We start from the raw sequence: 22888 nt of genomic DNA, 5'->3' as shown, positions 1-22888 counted from the left end.
GGTCACTATTATTGTGTGTGTGTGTCTGTTTGTCAGAGAGAGTGAGTGTGCTCATAGATGTTGCATGTGCATGTGAGTGCATACTTGAGTGTATGTGTGTATGCATAAATATGCATATGACTGTGTGTGTATGAGTGTGCACAGAATTGCGTGTTACCCATTCTCGTGAGTATTCATGTGTGTGTATATGATTGCAAGTGTGTGTGTGCGCATATATATATATATATATATATATATATATATATATATATATATATATATATATTAGGGATGTCCCGATCCGATCACGTGATCGGAAATCGGGCCCGATCACGTGGTTTCAGACTCGATCGGAATCGGGCATTACCTCCCAATCAGGGATCGGATATATATCTATATAATATATTCTCATTTTTAACACATCAATAGCTATGCGTTGGCACAGAGTGAGACCAGACCTCTTGTCTCAACACAGCAACATCAACACGTGCGGCATGACATCACTTTGTAGCGGAGACGCTATTGGTTATTGGCTGCCTGTTGCCGGCGAAGTTGAACACGGAAGCAGTTCGAAGCGGAAAGCAAAGCATGTCTGCGGTGTGGCAGTATTTCAAAGTTGATGACAACATTGCCATAGCAAACTGTGAAATATGTAAAGTTGGAATTTCAAGGGGTGGACAGGAAAGGGCCGCATTTAATACAACAAACCTGATACGGCACCTGAAAAACAAACACCCGACACAATACAGCGAGTTTTTAGTGCTGTTGCAAACGTGTTGGATGACAAAAACAGGCTCAAACCTGAAAGGGTAGAAATGCTTGTTTTCATCAAGAAAAACGTTCATTTCCTTAATTGAAATTACTGTATACCACTGTGAGATGCGTTCTTAAAAGCAAATTACTGGCACTGTGGCAGTTTTATTATTATTATTTTTTTATTTGTTTACATTCCTGCCAGGTATTTTAAGGTTATGTTTTTAATTTGTTATTTATTGTTCAAACTACCTCACGTAAGTGCTCTGTTTGCTAACGGAGTTGTTGGATGTTAAAATAAGGTGTTAAATTAAAAAAAATGAGGAACATCCTGGATCCGTTTCTTTCCTCGTCTTTATTATTTTTTATGGATTATAAGAAGTATCGGATCGGGACTCTGTATCGGCAGATACTCAAAATCAAATGATCGGTATCGGATCGGAGGGCAAAAAAACCTGATCGGGACATCCCTAATATATATATATATATATATATATATATATATATATATATATATATATATATATATATATATATATATAAAAATAAAATTTGTGTGTGTTTTACATGTATATGAGTGTGTTGGTGGCACTATGTCAGGCATGTCATAGATCAATCCGTCAAAGCATTGAAAATTTTTGGCACATTTCCTGCTTGGCCAGATGGTGATACTGTGCTAGGCATGTGATTTAGATGTGTCAGTATCATCAGAATCACGATATCCAATATTTTGTAAAGTTTCAGATCAATCCATCAATGAATTGAACATTTTTTGCCCATTTCCTGCTTGGCCAGATGGTGGTGCTGTGCTAGGCATCTGAATTACACATGAATATCACAATACACAATATTTTGTAAAGTGTCAGATCAATCAGTTAAGGCATTGCCAATTTCTGGCACATTTCCTGCTTGGCCAGGTGGTGGCGCTATAACAGGCAGGCCCATTGGGCATCAGGTTATCATAATAATCATAATATCTATTGAAGTAAGAAGTGTCTGACCATACAGTCAATGCACTGTGGCTTTCTGACACGTTTCCTGTTTGTGGCAAGATATTAAAATCATAAGGCCATTTCAACATATTACAAGATATCAAAAATCCCTTCGCAATTTAATATCAGCAACATCTTGGCATCACGTGTTACAAATTTCACACGAATCTCATGAACCATCTAGGAAGAGCATGTTAAAATTCATCATGTGTCAAAACACACACATTCAAAACCCTATTCTTTCCTTGGCCAGTTGGTGGCGCCATACCAGACAGGCATATTGGGCGTCTAGATGTCATAATAATCACATTCTCTAATAACCTGAAAGGTTTCAGCCAAATCATTAAATGTATTATGACTTCATGACACATTTTCTGTTTATGTGGGGAGTATTAATATTCATAATATTGCCATTTCAACATATTACAACATATCAAAAATCCCTTCGCAATTCAACATCAGCAATATCTTGGCATCTAGATACTAAAAATAATTATAATTGTTAACAATTCTAATTATTATTACAACAATTGTTAAGCAATTTATTGTTATATAAAAGTACTTTACACATATTTCAATGAATTTATTTTATAATCATGATTTATTTAATATACATGTATTTATCAAAAGTGAGGTGATGTTGGGTGCGGGAGGTTTTTGCATGACCCAATAAAAATAACTTCAAAAAAGTAATACATGAGTAAAAGTTCACCAAGTGCAACATCAGGAAAGTAGAAATTTTGAAAACGCTTTCACAGTCATAACCCTACTGTATGTTGCATGATGATTGTAAAAGCATGGTTACTGTAGAATGAGTATTTCGATAGTATATAGTAAGACACAAAGATTTATTAAGAACAAAATATTAAAATATGATCTATGTAGTCATCTCTAAAAACACAAATAGGGAACACTTCTGATATGCAAGACTTTGATTTGGTGAGTGTAGTCTCAAAAGCTCAGTCCTTTATTCAGCATTGGACTGAGTTTTGAATCAAGTGGTGTAATGTGGTATAAATTTTACTGTTTCTCTTTATTGCCCTGTTTCAAATGTTTACATGCTGTTTTAAAAACTGCTGCCATTGTGTGCTGCTCTTTTTTTTTTTTTTTTGGTATAATGACAGTGTTTGCCTCAAAATATACTCATTGGTCTTCTGTGCCATGTTAGGAAGAAACGTCCACAACTCGCACACAGAAAATCCGAGAGACTCCAGAAGACATTAAGCAAGAGGCCATCATTAACTCGCTGGCATTCCATCCTAAAGAAGATCTCCTCGCTGCTGGAGATGTTGATGGAGACATATATTTGTGTGTTTCTTTTAAATCTGATATGGTGATATCTGAACTGTGCAATTTCTGGAACATCTGAAGCCACTTCTTCTTAAAGTGTTTACAGAGTGCAGTTTAGCACACATGAGAGAGTGCTAACTCCTTACAACCCCACTTCCAAAAAAGTTAGGACACTGTGTAAAACACAAGTAAAAACAGGATGTGAAGATTTGTAAAGCATAGAAACCTTATATTTCATTACAAAAAAATAGTATAAAGACAACATATCAAATGTTGAAACTGAGATTTTATTGTTTTTTGAAAAATATATGTTCATTTACAATTTGATGATTGCAACATGTTTCAGAAAATTTGGGACGGGGCAACAAAAGACTGAAATTGTGTAATGGTTTAAAAAAATAATAATTTGGCTAATTGGCAACAGGTCAGGAACATGATTGGGTATAAAAAGAGCATCCCAGAGAGGCCGAGTCTGTCAGAAGTAAAGATGGGGAGCGGTTCACCGCTCTGTGAAAGACTGTGGGTAAACAGTGTAACAATTTAAGGATAACATTCCTCAGTGTAAAATTGCAAAGAATTGGGCATCACATCACATCTCGCATCTCATCTCATTATCTCTAGCCGCTTTATCCTGTTCTACAGGGTCGCAGGCAAGCTGGAGCCAGCTGGGATCACATCATGTATGGTACAAAATATATTTAAAAGATTCAGAGAATCTGGAGAAATCTCTGTAAGAGATGAGGCTGAAAACTCACATTGGATGCCTGTGATCTTCAGGCCCTCAGGTGACACTGCATTTAAAGCAGACAAGTGTCTGTAGTAGAAATCACTGTATGGGCTCATGAAAACACTTCAGAAAGCCATCGTCTGTGAAAACAGTTCATTACTGTTTTCACCCACCTTCTCTGTGCCCAAGGTCTTTTACAATGGACTGAGGCAAAGTAGAAAATTGTCCTGAGTTCTGACGGATCAAAAATGGAAATTCTTTTTACAAAACATCGACACCACATCCTCCAGGTTAAAGAGGAAGGGAACTGTCCGGTTTCTCAGTGTACAGTTCAAAAGCCAGCATCTGTGATGGTATGAGGGTGTATTAATGCACGTGACATGGGTACATCTGGGAAGGCCTTATTAATGCTGAGTGATGTACACATTTCAGAGCAATATGCTGCCATCCAGACAAAATCTTTTTTCAGGGAGGGCCCTATTTCTTTCAGCAAGACGATGCCAAACTGCTTTCTGCACATAATAAAACTGCATGGCTCCATAGTAAAAGATTCCGTGTGCTAAACTGGCCTGCCTGCAGTCCAGACCTGTCTCCCATTTAAAACATTTGGCACATTATGAAGCGCAAAATACGACAAAGGAGACCCCGAACTGTTGAGCAACTGAAATTGTATATCGGACAAGAATAGAAAAACATTTCTCTTTCAAAACTACAGCAGTTGGTCTCCTCAGTTACCAAAAGTTTATAGTGTGTTAAAAGTAGAGGTGTTGCACCACACTGGTAAACATACCCCTGTCCTAACTTTTTTGAAACATGTTGCTGACATCAAATTCAAAATGAGCATACGTTTTTCAAAAAACAATAAAATTTCAGTTTTATTATGTCTTTGTATTATTTTCAATGAAATGTAGGGTTTCCATGATTTTGCACATTATCACATTCTGTTTTTATGTACAGTTTACACAGTGTCCCAACTTTTTTGGAATTGGGGGTTTTACTTTTGTCTTCATATTTTATCAGATGATTGATTACAGTAACTATTTTGTAACCCTAAAGCTTTTATGCTAACCCTTCAAAAGAGGGTTTCCTGATGAGGAGCTTTTCATAGAACTTTTTTTCATAGTGTGTGTTAGGTAGTGATATACAGTCATGTATTAGACTACTATGCTAATGAAGTTACATTACCCGGTTTAGTTAGAATTAAACTGCTGAAAATTATTGAAAATATACCGACACTTACATGCTCCCTCCTACATTGCAGATACAGATACTCTTGCAGTGGTGGGGAGAACAAAGAGCAGTGGTCATCTGGGCATCATCTGAAGTCCTGCAGAAAAGTTGCCTTCTCAAGTGATGGACAAAGTCAGCCTATTTTTACAAGCTTTCTTAATCTTTTCTATGCTATGCTGTACTGATGATTTATCCTTGTATGTTCCTCTCTTTTCCAGAATTATTTAGTGTGTCCAAAGACAAGGCTGTTCATATCATGGATGTAGAGGCTGGAAAACTTGTTAAGCGCATTCCAAAAGCTCACAGGTATTTCCTTACATGCGGAGTCCTTAAATGCCAAAAATATGCGAACCTGTAATGTGATAACTATTACATACGATGACTCAAGCTGACAAAGTACAACTCTCATGGATCTATCTGTGTAATTTAAGTATTCACATTAAACTTAATGTCTGTACATGTTTGCAATGAGCCACACAAGCCATACTCAGGGTGTCCGCGGAGTCTAAAAAAGTCTAAAATACAGAGATATTTTGCACTGTTGGTTTAAAATCTCATTTGGGTAATTTAAGACCTAGGTTACGTGCAGAATAATTCTGCACGTAGAAAATCTTCCCGGAAGTTCCTTTCAGCACTTGGATGTCACCCAGGATTGGTTGGCATCTATGTGCTGAAAGGAACTTCTGGGAAGATTTTCTAGTTTTGGTTGTGTTGCCAGATTGGGCAGTTTTAAGTGCGTTTTGGCAGGTTTTGAACATATTTTGGGCTGGAAAACGTCAGCAGTATCTGGCAACACTGCCGGCGGGAAGATTTCCTGGTTCCGGTTTACAGTGCTGACTCAGTTCGTGCAATTTCTGGTGTTGCGTAGGCTACCGTGTAAGCTCTGTCAATTTCAGCGACAAATTAAAAATGGAAGCAGACGAATTGGTTCCTAAAGGAACTACAACCCTGATTCCAAAAAAGTTGGGACAAAGTACAAATTGTAAATAAAAATGGAATGCAATAATTTATAAATCTCAAACTGATATTGTATTCACAATAGAACATAGACAACATATCAAATGTCGAAAGTGAGACATTTTGAAATTTCATGCTAAATATTGGCTCATTTGAAATTTCATGACAGCAACACATCTCAAAAAAGTTGGGATGGGGGCAATAAGAGGTTGGAAAAGTTAAAGGTACAAAAAAGGAACAGCTAGAGGACCAAATTGCAACTCATTAGGTCAATTGGAAGTAGGTCATTAACATGACTGGGTATAAAAAGAGCATCTTGGAGTGGCAGCAGCTCTCAGAAGTAAAGATGGGAAGAGGATCACCAATCCCCCTAATTCTGTGCCGACAAATAGTGGAGCAATATCAGAAAGGAGTTTGACAGTGTAAAATTGCAAAGAGTTTGAACATATCATCTACAGTGCATAATATCATCAAAAGATTCAGAGAATCTGGAAGAATCTCTGTGCGTAAGGGTCAAGGCCGGAAAGCCATACTGGTTTGCCCGTGATCTTTGGGCCCTTAGACGGCACTGCATCACATACAGGCATGCTTCTGTATTGGAAATCACAAAATGGGCTCAGGAATATTTCCAGAGAACATTATCTGTGAACACAATTCACTGTGCCATCCGCTGTTGCCAGCTAAAAAACTCTAGTTCAAAGAAGAAGCCGTATCTAAACATGATCCAGAAGCGCAGACGTCTTCTCTGGGCCAAGGCTCATTTAAAATGGACTGTGGCAAAGTGGAAAACTGTTCTGTGGTCAGACAAATCAAAATTTGAAGTTCTTTATGGAAATCAGGGACGCCGTGTCATTCGGACTAAAGAGGAGAAGGATGACCTGAGTTGTTATCAGCGCTCAGTTCAGAAGCCTGCATCTCTGATGGTATGGGGTCGCATTAGTGCGTGTGGCATGGGCAGCTTACATATCTGGAAAGACACCATCAATGCTGAAAGGTATATCCAGGTTCTAGAGCAACATATGTTCCCATCCAGATGACGTCTCTTTCAGGGAACACCTTGCATTTTCCAACATGACAATGCCAAACCACATACTGCATCAATTACAGCATCATGGCTGCGTAGAAGAAGGGTCCAGGTACTGAACTGGCCAGCCTGCAGTCCAGATCTTTCACCCATAGAAAACATTTGGCACATCATAAAATGGAAGATACGACAAAAAAGACCCAAGACAGTTGAGCAACTAGAATCCTACATTAGACAAGAATGGGTTAACATTCCTATCCCTAAACTTGAGCAACTTGTCTCCTCAGTCCCCAGACGTTTACAGACTGTTGTAAAGAGAAAAGGGGATGTCTCACAGTGGTAAACATGGCCTTGTCCCAACTTTTTTGAGATGTGGTGTTGTCATGAAATTTAAAATCATCTAATTTTTCTCTTTAAATGATACATTTTGGGTGTCACGGTGGTGTAGTGGTTTGTGCTGTCGCCTCACAGCAAGAAGGTCCAGGTTCGAGCCCCGCGGCCGGTGAGGGCCTTTCTGTGTGGAGTTTGCATGTTCTCCCCATGTCCGCGTGGGTTTCCTCCGGGTGCTCCGGTTTCCCCCACAGTCCAAAGACATGCAGGTTAGGTTAACTGGTGACTGTAAATTGACCGTAGGTGTGAGTGTGAATGGTTGTCTGTGTCTATGTGTCAGCCCTGTGATGACCTGGCGACTTGTCCAGGGTGTACCCTGCCTTTCGCCCGTAGTCAGCTGGGATAGGCTCCAGCTTGCCTGCGACCCTGTAGAAGGATAAAGCGGCTAGAGATAATGAGATGAGATGATACATTTTCTCGGTTTAAACATTTGATATGCCATCTATGTTCTATTCTGAATAAAATATGGAATTTTGAAACTTCCACATCATTGCATTCCGTTTTTATTTACAATTTGTACTTTGTCCCAACTTTTTTGGAATCAGGGTTGTAGTAAGGGGTCCGTCATCTGGCATTTTTTGGATATCGCGAGGAGGACGTGGAACAGAAAATGCCAGTTTGTAAAGTGTGCAAAAAAAAAACTGTCATCACGAAAGGCAGCAGCACGACATATATGTTCCATCACCTGAAAACTCACCCGGTACAGTATTGAAGAGTCTCTTAAACTCCGAACTACTTGCCCACGAGCTAAACAAATGACCATAGCGGCCTCGTTCTCCAAAGCCCCCCCATATGAGAAAACGAGTCAAAGATGGAGAGCTATAACGGATGCAATCACTAACTTCATTGCCGAAGACATGATCCCAGTTAGTATAGTGGAAAAACCAGGCTTCCAAAAATTACTAAACACACTCGATCCCGAACATGAGTTGCCTGGTCGCAGACATTTTACAGAGAAGGCAATACCGGAATTATACACATCTGAGAGGCAGAGCCAGAAAACATTCAGTTCAAAAGTGTGCAGAGAGAAAAATTGTTTTGCAGATCTCTCTCTTCTCTCCTTCAATCTCTCTCTCTCTATTGTGAATGTTCCAGTGGTTCTCAGTAGTCAGGTTAATAGCTTGGAGATCTATTTTTTTTAAATAATTTAATGAATAAGCACTTTTCTTATTTAGGCTAAATGTCTCTCAGTGTTGAGCTTGCACTTTATTGATTTGAGCTCTGAGCAGCTCTGTATTGTATTGCCCCTTTGTTGCAATTTTCAAGATTGTTTTTGCAGTTTGTGCCACATCTTTGTTGAATAAAAATAGTCTTACTTCAATTCAATTGTGATTAATCACCAACATGAAAATTTAAAATGTGTTGTTGAAAACCACCTGTAAAGTTGACCAAGAATGTTATTTAATCTGCAGGGATTGTAGTGAAAACAGTAAAGAGTAAAAGTTAGATTTCATGGGGTCCTTTAGAGGAGATTTAAATATATCGAGATGTATATCGTATATCGTGAAATGGAGAAAATCTATCGGGATATTAATTTTTTTCCCATATCACACAGCCCTATTGTCACGGTTTGTAGCAAAATGGGCAAATGCAAGTTTAACGACTGCTGGCTTGAACGCAGTGATTTCGTAGACTGGTTAAAATGTGTACCAAACAATCCGTTTGAGGCGTACTGCACGTTGTGCAAAAGAACACTCAAACTCTGCACCCTGGGTGTAAAGGCACCGGAATCGCACGTGAAAGCGGAGAAGCACCAGGCTGCCCATAAAAGTCTGCAACATTTGCATGCCATCACTCAATTTTGTTCACCGTTGTCAGGTCCAAGCACATCTCGAGACGGTGTATCAGCTAACTCCGTGCAAACTGTAACGTTACAACACGCAAACCGTACGGAATCGAATGCCTCATCCTCAAGTGATTTGCGGGATGTCTTTTGGCTCCACTGCAACTTAGTTCCTCATTAATGCAAGAGTGCACCCTAGGGATGTAATGAGTTCATTGGTGAATGATGATGAATTTTATTTCGAAAGTAATTCAGGCTCTCCCAATTTTCTTTTTTTTTTGTGCGGCATAAGTCTTAAATTTAACCTGTTATGGTCTTAAAAAGGTCTTAAAAAGTCTTAAATTGAACTTGTTCAAGCCTGCAGAAACCCTGCATACTTTTAGTGTCTGATGGGGAAATTTGACACTTGGTATTTTTTCCTTGTGTAAACCATACGTTTTCAACCGTGCAGCAACCTGAGATGCAGATTGAATAGTAGGAGAGAGATCAATAATCAGTTAATAATTAAATTACCAGATTTTAAGGGGTTTTTATTATTATTATTATTATTATTATTATGGGTTCTTTAACATATTGGGTTATCGTCATCTTTTTCTCAAACCATGAAGCTTGGTAGAACTTGCTCCCATCAGTAGTGTATCATTTTACATTTTAGGAGATATCATGAGAACCATGAACAAAATTGTTCTAATTTGTGGGCATATTCTGAATCAAGTTGCAATTTGCACCATTTAGCTCCACCCACTTAGATTTTTTCCTAATTTGCCTAATATACAAACTCTACTTTAGGGAACTAGTCCTAGGATTTTTTGTCCCATCTTCAGAACGTTGGTGTCATAGGGCCCAGGAAGATTTCATCCTCAAGACTTGTCAAAAAGTGTCAAAGGGCTCAAAGTTTCTGCCTCAATAATTGTCAAAAGCATGCTGAGATGTATGATATGGCTGCTTACTGCCGGTCAGTTCTAAAGGGGTGGAGTCTAATTCACTCAAACAGCTGTAACTTATGATCTTTGTATGCATTGAAACAAAACTTGACAGACCCCTTCAGGACCAGGTCCTGAAGAGGTGTGTTGAGTTTTTGGGTATGGTCATCAGTATTCTGCATCTTCATTCTCATTTGTCAAATTACTCATAAGCATCTGTTCATCAATATTTTTTAATTATTTTTAATATCTGTACAGAATGTATCCACTGCCTGGACATATGCGTCGTTGTGAAACAGAGCTTAATTTAGTACAGCTGTAACACATGTAGGCGATGGATTCACACATAACTTGAAAGGCATATTCAGGACTAGGTTTTGAGACTGTTAAGGTTGCAGTGTGGACATCTTGACAGGGCAGAGCTGAATCTAAATACCTTTATCTCCAAAACTGTCAGACAGATTGAGTTGAAACACACTGGCATCCAGTAAGTAACACCCTAGCAATGGCCTACAATGTGTGATTTGTTATCCACTCCCAAAATTTTGAATCTCCCAAAGTTGTTGACTCAAGTTTTGCATATGAAATATGTTCTGTCCTTGCATTGCATTTAAATTATATTATGGCTAGCATCATTTTTCAATCAATATGAGGTGACGTTATGAGAGTTGTATGAAAGCTTTTCACTACAAAGCTGTGTAAAAGGATAGTTTGTGTTGTTATGGCCAAAGATGACCCCTTTCTACAAGAAATAAATGATTTATAATTGTGTAATCAAGTATCTATTCTGATTTAAAAAACAAAAAAAACCAAACTCTAGTCGATTTGCTTCTATTTTAAATGTCTTCAGAAAATCCTCCTTTCCATATACCCTAATTTGTAAATGGAAAATTATAACAATAAATCAGTGAATATGTGTAAATTACTTGATAATGTCCCCCTTGCGATTTCTAGTCACTTCTTGAACATGTTTTTTTTGGGTTGAGAGCTCTTGCTGTAAACTGACATGATTTTTCTGTTTAGCAAACCTATTAACGCCTTGCTGTTAGTTGATGAGAATGTGATTGCCACTGGGGATGATGAGGGCACACTGAAATTGTGGGACATGAGAAAAAGCACTTCATTCATGTCCCTCAAACACCATGAAGACTACATCAGTGACATAACTGCTGATCCAATGAAGAGGACTTTACTTACATCCAGGTACTGGGCTAATGGCAAAGAAACACACTGTTTTAAAAATGGAATAGGCCTTCATTTTCAATCTTTTAGTAAAGGTGAGTGCAAATGTTTGCTTAAGCCAAGTTTAACTTTAAAACTTTCCACCACATTTACAAAATATTTGAAAGCACTGTTTTTCTTCCTATTCCTGTGCATGTTGATGGATGCCAATCACCCATAAATTTCAAAAGGTGTCCAACACAACTGATTTGCATTTGGTGACACCCACAAAAACTTCATTAATGGTGAAGATCACAGCATTAAAATAACTAAAAGGCAAAGCAGACTTTCTAAAAGGCAGAAATGGAAGTTATAAGTCATGTCCATGCACATAAACTGTTATTTAGCAGTGTAACAGCACCTGAAAAGGGGCAAACTCTGGAGCCAAATTAAAGAAAAAGGTGAAAAAAATGACGTGAAAATGGAGATGAAACTAAATTAGATTTTCTGTCTTAACACGGTTGGCTCATTCATTTGAAAAAATAAAATTTGATATCTCAACTAAATCATGAAAAGTTAATTTATTTTGCAATTTAATTCAAAAAGAGAAACTTTCATATATTCTATATTCATTACAGGTAAATTGAAATATTTCAAGCCTTTTTTGTTTTAATTTTGATGTTTATCGCTTATAGCTCATGAAAATCAGAAATCCACCATTATGTCCCAAGATCAATCAAAAAAGGATGTACAGAAATGTCCAACTTCTGAAAATATTTTCATTTATACACTCAATACTTGATTGGGACTCCTTTACTATGAATTACCACATCAATATGACATGGAGGCAATCAGCCTGTGGCACTGCTGAGGTGTTATTGAAGCCCATGTTGCTTTGATAGCAACCTTCTGCTCATCTGTATTTTGGGGTCAGGTGTTTCTCGTGTTCTTGACAATACCCCACAGATTCTCCATAATGTTCAGGTCAGGCGAGTTGGCTGGCCAATCAAGCACAGTAATGTCATGGTCAGCAAACAATTTGGTAGTAGATTTGGCACTATGGGCAGGTGCTAAGGCCTGCTGGAAAAGGAAATTGACATCTTCATAAAGCTTGTCAGTAGATGGAAGCATAAAGTGCTCCAAAATCTCCTGATAGATGACTGCGTTGACTTGTGGTGTAGTGGTTAGCATGGTCGCCTCACAACAAGAAGGTTCCGGATTTGAACCCAGCGGCCGGCGAGGGCCGTTCCGTGTGGAGTTTGCATGTTCTCCCCGTGTCTGTGTGGGTTTCCTCCGGGTGCTCCGGTTTCCCCCACAATCCAAAGACATGCAGTTAGGTTGACGTGGGGTGGCCTTGGGCTGAGGTGCCCTTGAGCAAGGTACCTGACCCCTGACTGCTCCCTGGGCGCTCTGGTGTGCCTGCCCACTGCTCTGAGTGTGCGCGCGTGTGTTCACTGCTTCAGATGGGTTAAATGCAGAGGATGAATTTCACTGTGCTTGAAGTGTGCATGTGACAAAGGTTTCTTCTTTGGACTTGACACACAGTGGACCAACACCAGCAGATGACATGGCACCCCAAATCACAGACTGTGGAAACTTCACACTGGACTTTAAACACCTTGGATTCTGTGCCTCTCCACTCTTCCTTCAAACTCTAGAACCTTGATTTCCAAATGAAATGCAAAATTTACTTTCATCTTAAGAGAGTGCTTTGGACCCCGGAGCAACAGTCCAGTTCTTTTTCTCTTTAGCTCAAGTAAGACGCTTCTGACGTTGTCTCTGGTTCAGGAGTGGCTTGATATTAGGAATGTGACCGTTATAGCCCCTTTCCTGAAGACGTCTGTGCATGGTGGCTCTTGATGCACCGACACCAGCCTCAGTCCATTCCTTGTGAAGTGCTCCCAAGTTTTTGAATTGACTTTGCTTGACAATCCTCTCAAGGCTGCGGTCATCCCTGTTGCTTGTGCACCTTTTCAGTGAGCCTTTTCAGCAATGACCTCCTGTTGCTTACCTTCCTTCTGGAGGGTGTCGATCATCTTTTGGACAACTGTCAAGTCAGCAGTCTTCCCCATGATTGTGGCTGTGTGTAGCGAACTAGACAGAGATGCACAATATTTTTATACTGTTTTACTCAAACTTGAAATGAAAATATTCTCATATTTTGAGATGTTTTTTTGGCACTGTAGGCCATAATTATCAAAATTAAAATCGAAAAATGCTTGACACATTTTAGCTTATTAGTAGAGTTGAGCCGGATACTCGGCTGAAATGAGTATCTGGTACGGATAAAGCACTTTTGCCGAGTACGAGTATTGTACGAGTAATACGAGTCAATATCTGTGCTCGGACTGAATGAAAATCCTCACACAGCGCCCCTCCCCTACACACAGCGCCCCTCCCCTACACACACCGCTCTACTCACTCACACAGAGAACAACTCTGTCTCTTTCCATTAACGTTTCGGGTTTCTTCAGCTTCAAGTTTGTTTTTATTTCAGTTTGTACTTATAACCAGTAGAGTTCTGGTAAACGTGGGTTCGTTCAGACGTGGTGCTTGGTAGAAAGCGATTCGCGTTGCGTCTCTGCCTGTCGGAGATTTTTTTTTCTTTTTTTTAACCGTTGATTTAAAAACTTTTTTTTTTTACTTCACGCATTGAGTGACACTTTCTTGCTGTAATTCATGTAAAAATAAAGGTAGTAGTGGTATAAGTATTACAAATTAAGCTTCTCTCTCTCTCTGCCGGTCGTCGGAGTTTTTTTTTTAAACAGTCAGTTGGCTCTAACCAGTTTTATTTTACTTCACGCACTGAGTGTCTGACACTTTCTAGGTAGTAGTGGTATAAATAATATTACAAATGAAGCTACACACACACACCTGGTGTGGAAATAAAAAAAAAAAAAAAACTAAAGAACCAAAAAAAAATCGCACTGATCATAAAAAATTTTAAAGTTAAAAAAATAGTTATGTTGAGTATGAAAACTCTTGTTCATTACATTTCATTTCATAATTGCAACCGCATGTGTTGTATTCATTGTTGCAAAACTTGTTCTGTAAATAGTTCGTTTGGTATCGTGATCAAAACCATTGATCTGAAGCTCAATGCTGATGCTGTCCTGTAAATAGTTTTCTAATCAGCAATAAATATAACAATTTCTGATCAACCCATATCAATTGCATGCTTAAAATAACACACTGGTTAAAGCCCCGCCCATTTCAAGACAACCAGACCCACTTCCGGGTTAAATCCCGCCCACTTCCAGGTTAGGTCCCGCCCACTCCGAGTACGGATACGGATACAGATAATTCATATGGTTAACAGATACAGATAATGCTGTACTCGCTCATCCCTACTTATTAGTCTAGAATATATTACATTTGCAAGAATATTACATTTTCACTTTCTTAAATAACTGATGGAAAATATCAAACTTTTTCACTATATTCTAATTGAAGTGTGTGTGTGTGTGTGTGTGTGTGTGTGTGTGTGTGTGTGCGCGCGCGCGCCTGTGCATGTAATATGGCTCTGGGAAAAAAAAATGAGACCGCTTCAATTTTTTCTTAAATCAGCATCTCTATGTATGGCTGGAATTCCAACACAAGCATACCTCATTTTACTTCATCAGGCAGTTAATTTCATTAGGTGATCACTTGGACCAAATTTTATTTAACAAGGAAAAGTATAAAAACCACTGCTGTGGACATCACTATCCTCTTGCAATAGGACCAGTTGGGATGACAAAAACAGTGCTACTAGTATCTTAAAGTTAATTGGAATACAAAATGTCTTCACCATTCCAAAAGAGTTAAAAAGAAAAGTTTTGAGTGAGAAAAAGAAGGGTTCAGTTCTGGCTTTACTTTCTTTTCAAAATTTCAAAGAGGGCAGTTCAGAAAAATAAGGTCAACCAGCAGACATTGGGGACAACAAAGTTACAGACTGGCAGAGGGTGAAAACAACTCTCCACTGACCAGGATGATCGTCAACTCCTTTGAATGTCACTCAACAACCGTAGAATGACCTCAAGTGACCTACAAAAAGAATGGCAAATAGCATCTGGGGTTAAATGCATGGCAAATACTTCAGAACAGGTTCCTTCAGGTGGGGTTGAAGTCGTGCAAAAGCTAGAAAAAAAAGCCCTTTACCAGTGAGAAACAAAGAGGTTTGCTAAAGATCATAAGGATTGGACCATTGAGGACTGGAGTAAGGTTGTCATCTCGGATGAGTCCAATTTTCAGCTTTTCCCATCACCTGGCCATCTAACGGTTAGACGGAGACCTGGAGAGGCCTACAAGCCATAGTGTCTCACACCCACTGAAATTTGATGGAGGATCGATAAGGATCTGGGGGTGCTTCAGCAAGGCTGGAATGGGTCAGATTTTTGTTTGTGAAGAACACATGAATCAAGCCATGTACAAGGTTATTCTGGAAGAAAACTTGCTTCCTTCTGGTCTGACAATATTCCTTAACTCTGAGGATTGTGTTTTCCAGCAGGACAGTGCTCCATGCCACACAGCCAGGCCAGTCAAGGTGTGGCTGGAGGACCACAAGATCAAGTCATTGCCAACCCAATCTCTAGACCTGAACCCCATTTGAAAACCTCTGGAATACGATCAAGAGGAAGATGGATGGTCACAAGCCATCAAACCGAGCAGAGCTGATTGAATTTTTGCACCAGGAGTGGCATAAAATTCACCCAAGAGCAATGTAAAAGGCTGGTGGAGAGCATGCCAAGATACATGAAAGCTGTGATTTAAATATCATTGCTATTCCATCAAATGTTGATTTATGAGCTCATCCAAAGTTCAAACATTAGTATTGTGGTGGTGTTTTAAAATTTAACATAATCTTGATTTCTATGCATTATTCAAGGTCTGAAAACACTTCATCTTTTTTGTTATCTTGACCAGTTGTCATTTTCTGTAATTAACTCTAAGTGACCCATAGTTTTATGTGGAATTTGGGCGAAATGTAAGTAGTTTTGTTCCTCAAACTAGCACCTATAAATCGTAAAACTACAGAAACTGATTTTGCAAGTGGTCTCAATTTTTTTTATGGAGCTGTGTGTGAAACACTCATTGGCCACTTTAACCCTCTGGGGTTGAGAGCTTTGCTGGCGAAACTCAACAGGTTTAGAATGAGTTTGCCATCTATTTGGATAAATATCTTCTATCCAAATATACAAAAATATTGACAAACTTTATATTTTACACTTTCCTATGTGCCCACTGCCAAATAATATAGTTTTTAAATTACCTAAATTAGATGAAACACAAACTTGTCACCTTATTCAGTCACACCGGAGTTGGCACACTGAACTCCCACTTGCGTGTTCAGAGAAGACTATTCATATGGTAACGGTATGATTATCACTTTCAGTCTTTCAGTTTCAATTGGTTTCTCTTTCATGGTGGGAACGCCCACCGTAAACGGGATAAAATCTGTCAGACAAAGTTTAGAGTATTTGGAGGTAAAACTTATGAGATGGCATGCAGATTTTATGTGCTTCAGATGGTTTAGGGCAGCGATTCAATTCATGATTCATTTGATGATTCAGGATAGCAATTCAGTTCAACCTTGAGAACTGCGACACTGATGATGGTGGCTTTTTTTTTAAACTTCGACTCGATCCAGACAAAGATCAACTCAAGTGTAAATATTTCTTCTATTTCTGATGAGCGCATTGGTTGATATGCGTGCACTGTAGTGCGTATACAGGAAAAATGACTGAGCAATTTTTCCAGAGTTAAAAGTATCTGCAAAAAGAGTTAATTTTGCTTGATTTCGAGTTTAGAGAGTAAAATTTGGAGTGGGAGCAAAATTGCAGAGTAATTGTGTTAGAGTAACAGAGTTGGTTGTGGCTTTGAACTGGGTAAAACAGTACAAGAGTTAATTTCAAGACACTGAATGGAGTCAAATACCAGATAAATGAAGCTTGTGTGTGTGTGTGTGTAATTATATTGATATAGTACAATGAGCACTCGATTTTGAAGCTTTAACGGTGTGTGTGTGTATGTATATGTGGTGCTTGAAAGTTTGTGAACCCTTTATAATTTTCTATATTTCTGCATAAATATGACCTAAACATCATCAGATTTTCTCACAAGTCCTAAAAGTAGATCAAGAGAACCCAGTTAAACAAATGAGACAAAAATATTATACTTGGTCATTTATTTATTGAGGAAAATGATCCAATATTACATATGTGAGTGGCAAAAGTATGTGAACCTTTTCTTTCAGTATCTGGTGTGACACCCCCCTTGTGCAACAATAACTGCAACTAAATATTTCTGGGAACTGTTGATCATTCCTGCACACCGACTTGGAGGAATTTTAGCCCATTCCCCTGTACAGAACAGCTTCAACTCTGGGATGTTGGTGGGTTTCCTCACATGAACTGCTCGCTTCAGGTCCTTCCACAACATTTCGATTGGATTAAGGTCAGGACTTTGACTTGGCCATTCCAAAACATTAACTTTATTCTTTAACCATTCTTTGGTAGAATGACTTGTGTGCTTAGGGTCGTTGTCTTGCTGCATGACCCACCTTCTCTTGAGATTCAGTTCATGGATAGATGTCCTGACATTTTCCTTTACAATTCGCTGGTATAATTCAGAATTCATTGTTCCATCAATGATGGCAAGCCGTCCTGACCCAGATGCAGCAAAACAGGCCCAAACCATGATACTACCACCACCATGTTTCACAGATGGGATAAGGTTCTTATGCTGGAATGCAGTGTTTTCCTTTCTCCAAATATAATGCTTCTCCTTTAAACCAAAAAGTTCTATTTTGGTCTCATCCAGCCATAATAAATTTTTCCAATAACCTTCTGGCTTGTCTACGTGATCTTTAGCAAACTGCAGACGAGCAGCAATGTTCTTTTTGGAGAGCAGTGGCTTTCTCCTTGTAACCCTGCCATGCATACCCTTGTTGTTCAGTGTTCTTCTGATGGTGGACTCATGAACATCATTAGCCAATGTGAGATAGGCCTTCAGTTGCTTAGAAGTTACCCTGGGGTCCTTTGTGACCTCGCTGACTATTACACTCTGCTCTTGGACTGATCTTTGTTGGTCGACCACTTCTGGGGAGGGTAACAATGGTCTTGAATTTCCTCCATTTGTACACAATCTGCCTGTGGATTGGTGAAGTCCAAACTCCATAGAGATGGTTTTGTAACCTTTACCAGCCTGATGAGCATCAACAACGCTTTTTCTGAGGTCCTCAGAAATCTCCTTTGTTCATGCCATGATACACTTCCACAAACGTGTTGTGAAGATCAGACTTTGATAGATTCCAGTTCTTTAAATAAAACTGGGTGCCTACTCACACCTGATTGTCATCCCATTGATTGAAAACACCTGACTCTAATTTCACCTTCAAATTAACTGCTAATCCTAGAGGTTCACATACTTTTGCCACTCACAGATATGTAATATTGGATAATTTTCCTCAATAAATAAAGTATAATTTTTTTTTCTCATTTGTTTAACTGGGTTCTCTTTATCTACTTTTTGGACTTGTGTGAAAATCTGATGTTGTTTTAGGTCATATTTATGCAGAAATATAGAAAATTCTACAGGGTTCACAAACTTTCAAGCACCACTGTAAGAGAACAGTGATTTTGTCATTAGGTTCAATTACTGGCTGAAAGATCCTGCATCACTAGAGAACCAAAAAACAAAGCCCTCAATTCTTATTTATGAGCAATTCCAGCGTTATGGACGTGACACTTGAACTCAAAATGGCAACAAATGACCCAGTGCATGTTTTATTGTCTCCCAGTATTTAAACAGGTGTTGCATATTTTAAGGCTGTACCATACTGGAGAAGTGATAGAACAAGAACAATTCCCATAGTACATCTAGGGCATGCCAGAAAATGCCAATAAAAGATGCGTTATGGATGTGACAGAAAAAGTATCACTTTTCTTGGGTGACTGTACATTTTTATCAAACTCTGTGAAATTGTAAACCTAATGTCGAAATGGAGATATCCGTTTGATAGAGGGGTCCAAGGTGAATATTAAAAAATCTTTGTTTAAAATATTTTGTATTTCATGCAGAGTTTCGGAAGGAAAAGTCAGCGTTATGGATGCGACGAAATTCCGTTATGGATGTGACGCGTCTGAAATAGACATGGCATATGTTTAGAAAATCAGCAATTTAACCACCATAACCCTTTGAAAAACTCTCTAAATATCAGCTAAAACTATCAAAGTTCTTAAATAATATTTAGGATGGCTATTGTTTTGCTGTTTTGTGGATTTTAGCAGACATTTCTGTGGCTTGTGGCAATAATATAGAATTGTACATGATCAAAGTTGATTTTAGCTTGGGTTTTACATTATAAGAAAGAAGGACTGACAGTGACATATTAGGTTGGTTACAAATTGGTTCAGCTTGTTCACATCTGTAAAATACAGGCCTAGGTGATATCTCTGGGAGTGGTTTTGATGTATTACATGTTGCTTTATTTTTGCATGGTGAGGTTGACATTTACATGGAATTGCCCTTATCAAGGTTTCTCCAACTCTGGGCACTTTTAAGTCCCAGTAGTTGTGTATAGCTGTATATTATATTTTTACTGCTGTGCAAGTGCATTTTATCACTGAATTTTGCTCTTAAAATGTTAACCATGACAAACGTATTGTTTTTAAAGTACTCTTTCACATTCTTATCTGAAGAAAGCATGAAATTAGCATACACCACTTAAGTGTATACCACTTAAATTTCTAATACATGTGGTCACTCTTAACTACTTTCAGATAAAACCTCAGTGTTCCACAGTTATTATTCATTTCCACCACAGCTAACCATTTTAAATTAGTAGAGCTACCTTAAAAATAGTTTGTGGTTACCAAGTAAACAATAGTGTTAATGAAGAGCAAGGTTGGGGTCAAATATGAGAGACATTATGGTGATTAGAAAAGGAGAGAAATCCAGGTAACTAATACTTGGAAACAGATTATTTTTGTCGTGCGTCATTTCCACTTGGGCTGTAAATCTGTCAAATTATGAAAAATAATTGGAAAAATAACATTTTATGTATTTTGGATACATTATGTGCTAATGCCAAAAGCAGATTTGGCATGGCAAGGGAGTGTGCTAATTTCATACAAAAATATATCCCGTAGAATTTTTGTATGAAAGTAGCACACTCCCTTGCCATGCTAGGAAAATAAAATCTATTTCTAAATAAATAAAATTATATATATAAAATAGTGTCTGTGTGTGTACAAATATATAAAAATGTCTAAATAAAATAGAATAATTATTATTATTATTTTTTTTTTAAATATATGCTCATTTTGAAAGGGACATGTTGTCCCATTCTTGCCTGATGTACAATTTCAGTTGCTCAGCTCTTCTGGGTCTCCTTTGTCATATTTTGCACTTCATAATGTGCCAAATGTTTTAAATGGCCGACAGGTCTGGACTGCAGGCAGGCCATTTTAGCACCTGGACACACTTAAAGCCAATTTATGCTGACAACCCAGTCCTCGCAGATGGCGTCTGCGAAGCCCCCCCCCCCCCCCCCCCCCCTTCGCAGACGCTCTGCGCGCACCTCCCAAAAATTGTGACCATCGCAGACAGCGTCGCAGACGAGGGCTCTGATTGGTCCACTCTACATTCGCTGTACACGCACTTCCACTTTCCCGGTTTTTGTTTTCACGATCGCCATTTTTAAAAACACGAGAGAAGATGGAGCAGCACGAAGAGCGGTTGATTGAGGAAGTACGTACATCTATACGACTCCAGTTCTAGTCATTATAAGTAACCGGAGGATAAACACTCCACTAACCACACCCACCAACTACTCCTAGTGATTTCGCGACTTCACGCCCCCTTGCGTTGTGGCGGTGAATAACATCGCGCACGCCTATTACTCCCTGCTCAACGATAAATGACAACTGTCTGCGAAAAGCTATCTGCGAAAGCCTTGTTGCAAGAGCATGCAGAGGCTTTTACTACGGAGCCATGCAGTTTTAATATGTGCAGAAAATGTTTTGACATTGTCTTGTTGAAAGAAGGAAGGCTGTCTTTGAAAAAGATTATATATGGATGGTAGTATATTGCTCTGAAGTGTGTGTGTGTGTGTGTGTGTGTGTGTGTGTGTGTGTGTGTCGCAGTCAGCATTAATGATACTTTCCCAGATGCACAAGCTACCCAGGTCATGTGCACTAATGCACCTTCATACCATCACAGATGTTGGCTTTTGCACTGATAAGCCAGATGATCCCTCTCCTCTTTAGCCTGGAGGACGTGGTGTCCTTGATTTTCTAAAAAGAATTTCTACTTTTGTAGAAATTTTGATTTTCTAAAAAGAATTTCTACTTTTCGTCAGACCTTTGGTGTAATTTTCCATTTCACATCAGTACATCATAGAAGAGCTTGGGCCCAGAGAAGGTGGCAGTGTTTCTGGATATTGTTTATATATGGTTTTAACTTGCATTTGTGTATGCAGTAATGAACTGTTTTCACAGACTATTGTTTTCTGAAGTGTTCCTGAGCCCATACAGTGATTTTCCACTACAGACACATCCCTGCTTTTAATGCATTGTTGCCTGAGGACCTGAAGAGCACAGGCATCCAGTGTCAGTTTTCAGCCTTGTCTCTTGCATTCAGAGAGTTCTCCAGATTCTCTGACTCTTTTAATGATAGATACCATAGATGATGTGATCCCCAAAATTCTTTGCAATTTTACATTGAAGAACATTATTCTTAAATTGTGGCACTACTTGCTCATGCAGTCTTTCCCAGAGCAGTGAAGCCCTCCCCATCTTTACTTCTGAGAGACTCGGCCTCTCTGGGATGCTCTTTAGCTCATCTGGCCGTAAGGCCGATGAGCTGTTGCCATGGCGTCCGTTATCTGTCCATTGTCCACAATTCAGTTAAATTGTATGTCTTCTGTCATTTCTCCACAGATTTTGGTTCCAATTGTTTTGTTTGAAAGAACTCATTGCTCCACAAAAAAGTTGGCCATTGTTTTGTCAATTTTTTTTGCAAATGAGTTAGTAATTAGGGCAAATGAATGAATTTTCCAGGCCTCTCTCTAGAATTGTATCTCCTCTCTCATTTCTCACCTGATATCAGTTTTGAGTAATATTTTGGTAGAGCTTCCCTTGGGGGGGAACTTGGTTGGTTGGTTGGTTTGTTGATTATGACAACAGGAAAAACAATTTGTTTACAACTTTATTTTCAGTTAAATCATATTTCCTTTCTCAATTCCCAGTGGATTTCATTTCTGTTTTCATGTTTGTTTTGTCATCTACACAACTGCAGGACCTTAATTTCAGAACCAACTTACACTGGTTTGAAATGCATGTTCATCTTGCACAGAATGTTTCAAACATAATGGAATTACAAGCATGCATAGTGACTTGCCCGCCATAATTTCATTAACCCTCTCGACTCTGAATGGAAATGCAAATACAGTGGTCCCTCTCTTATGTGACCACCCCAGCACCAAAGAAAAGTGGTCACATGAGGGGGGTGGTCTCTCATCAGAGGGACATTTAAAGGAAATATGCAGAACCATGGCCTCACCTTTTGTTTATAAATGCCTTGAGACCTCAAGAATGGCAAAGGAATAGTTTTAAGCGTTAACAATAAATCTAATATAGTAATTTTTACAATTCAAGTGATTTTCATATAGGTAGCAGTCTGAGTGAATGACCTCGA

The 22888-nt window shown here is 38.8% G+C and overlaps 1 protein-coding gene across 1 annotated transcript in view; it reads left to right on the top strand.

Moving 5' to 3' along the window:
* wdr55 (WD repeat domain 55) overlaps window positions 1-22888 on the top strand; it is a 105851-nt gene that overhangs the window by 38001 nt on the left and 44962 nt on the right. The window contains exons 2-5 of the mRNA XM_060935873.1: window positions 2893-3032; window positions 5003-5103; window positions 5190-5277; window positions 11072-11251. Of these exons, the coding sequence (XP_060791856.1) occupies window positions 2893-3032; window positions 5003-5103; window positions 5190-5277; window positions 11072-11251 (509 nt within the window). The remainder of the gene's footprint in view (window positions 1-2892; window positions 3033-5002; window positions 5104-5189; window positions 5278-11071; window positions 11252-22888) is intronic.

The sequence above is a fragment of the Neoarius graeffei genome, chromosome 12 (genome assembly GCF_027579695.1).
Source record: "Neoarius graeffei isolate fNeoGra1 chromosome 12, fNeoGra1.pri, whole genome shotgun sequence".
Taxonomy (NCBI): Eukaryota; Metazoa; Chordata; class Actinopteri; order Siluriformes; family Ariidae; genus Neoarius; species Neoarius graeffei.
This window is presented reverse-complemented; position numbering and strand designations above follow the sequence as displayed.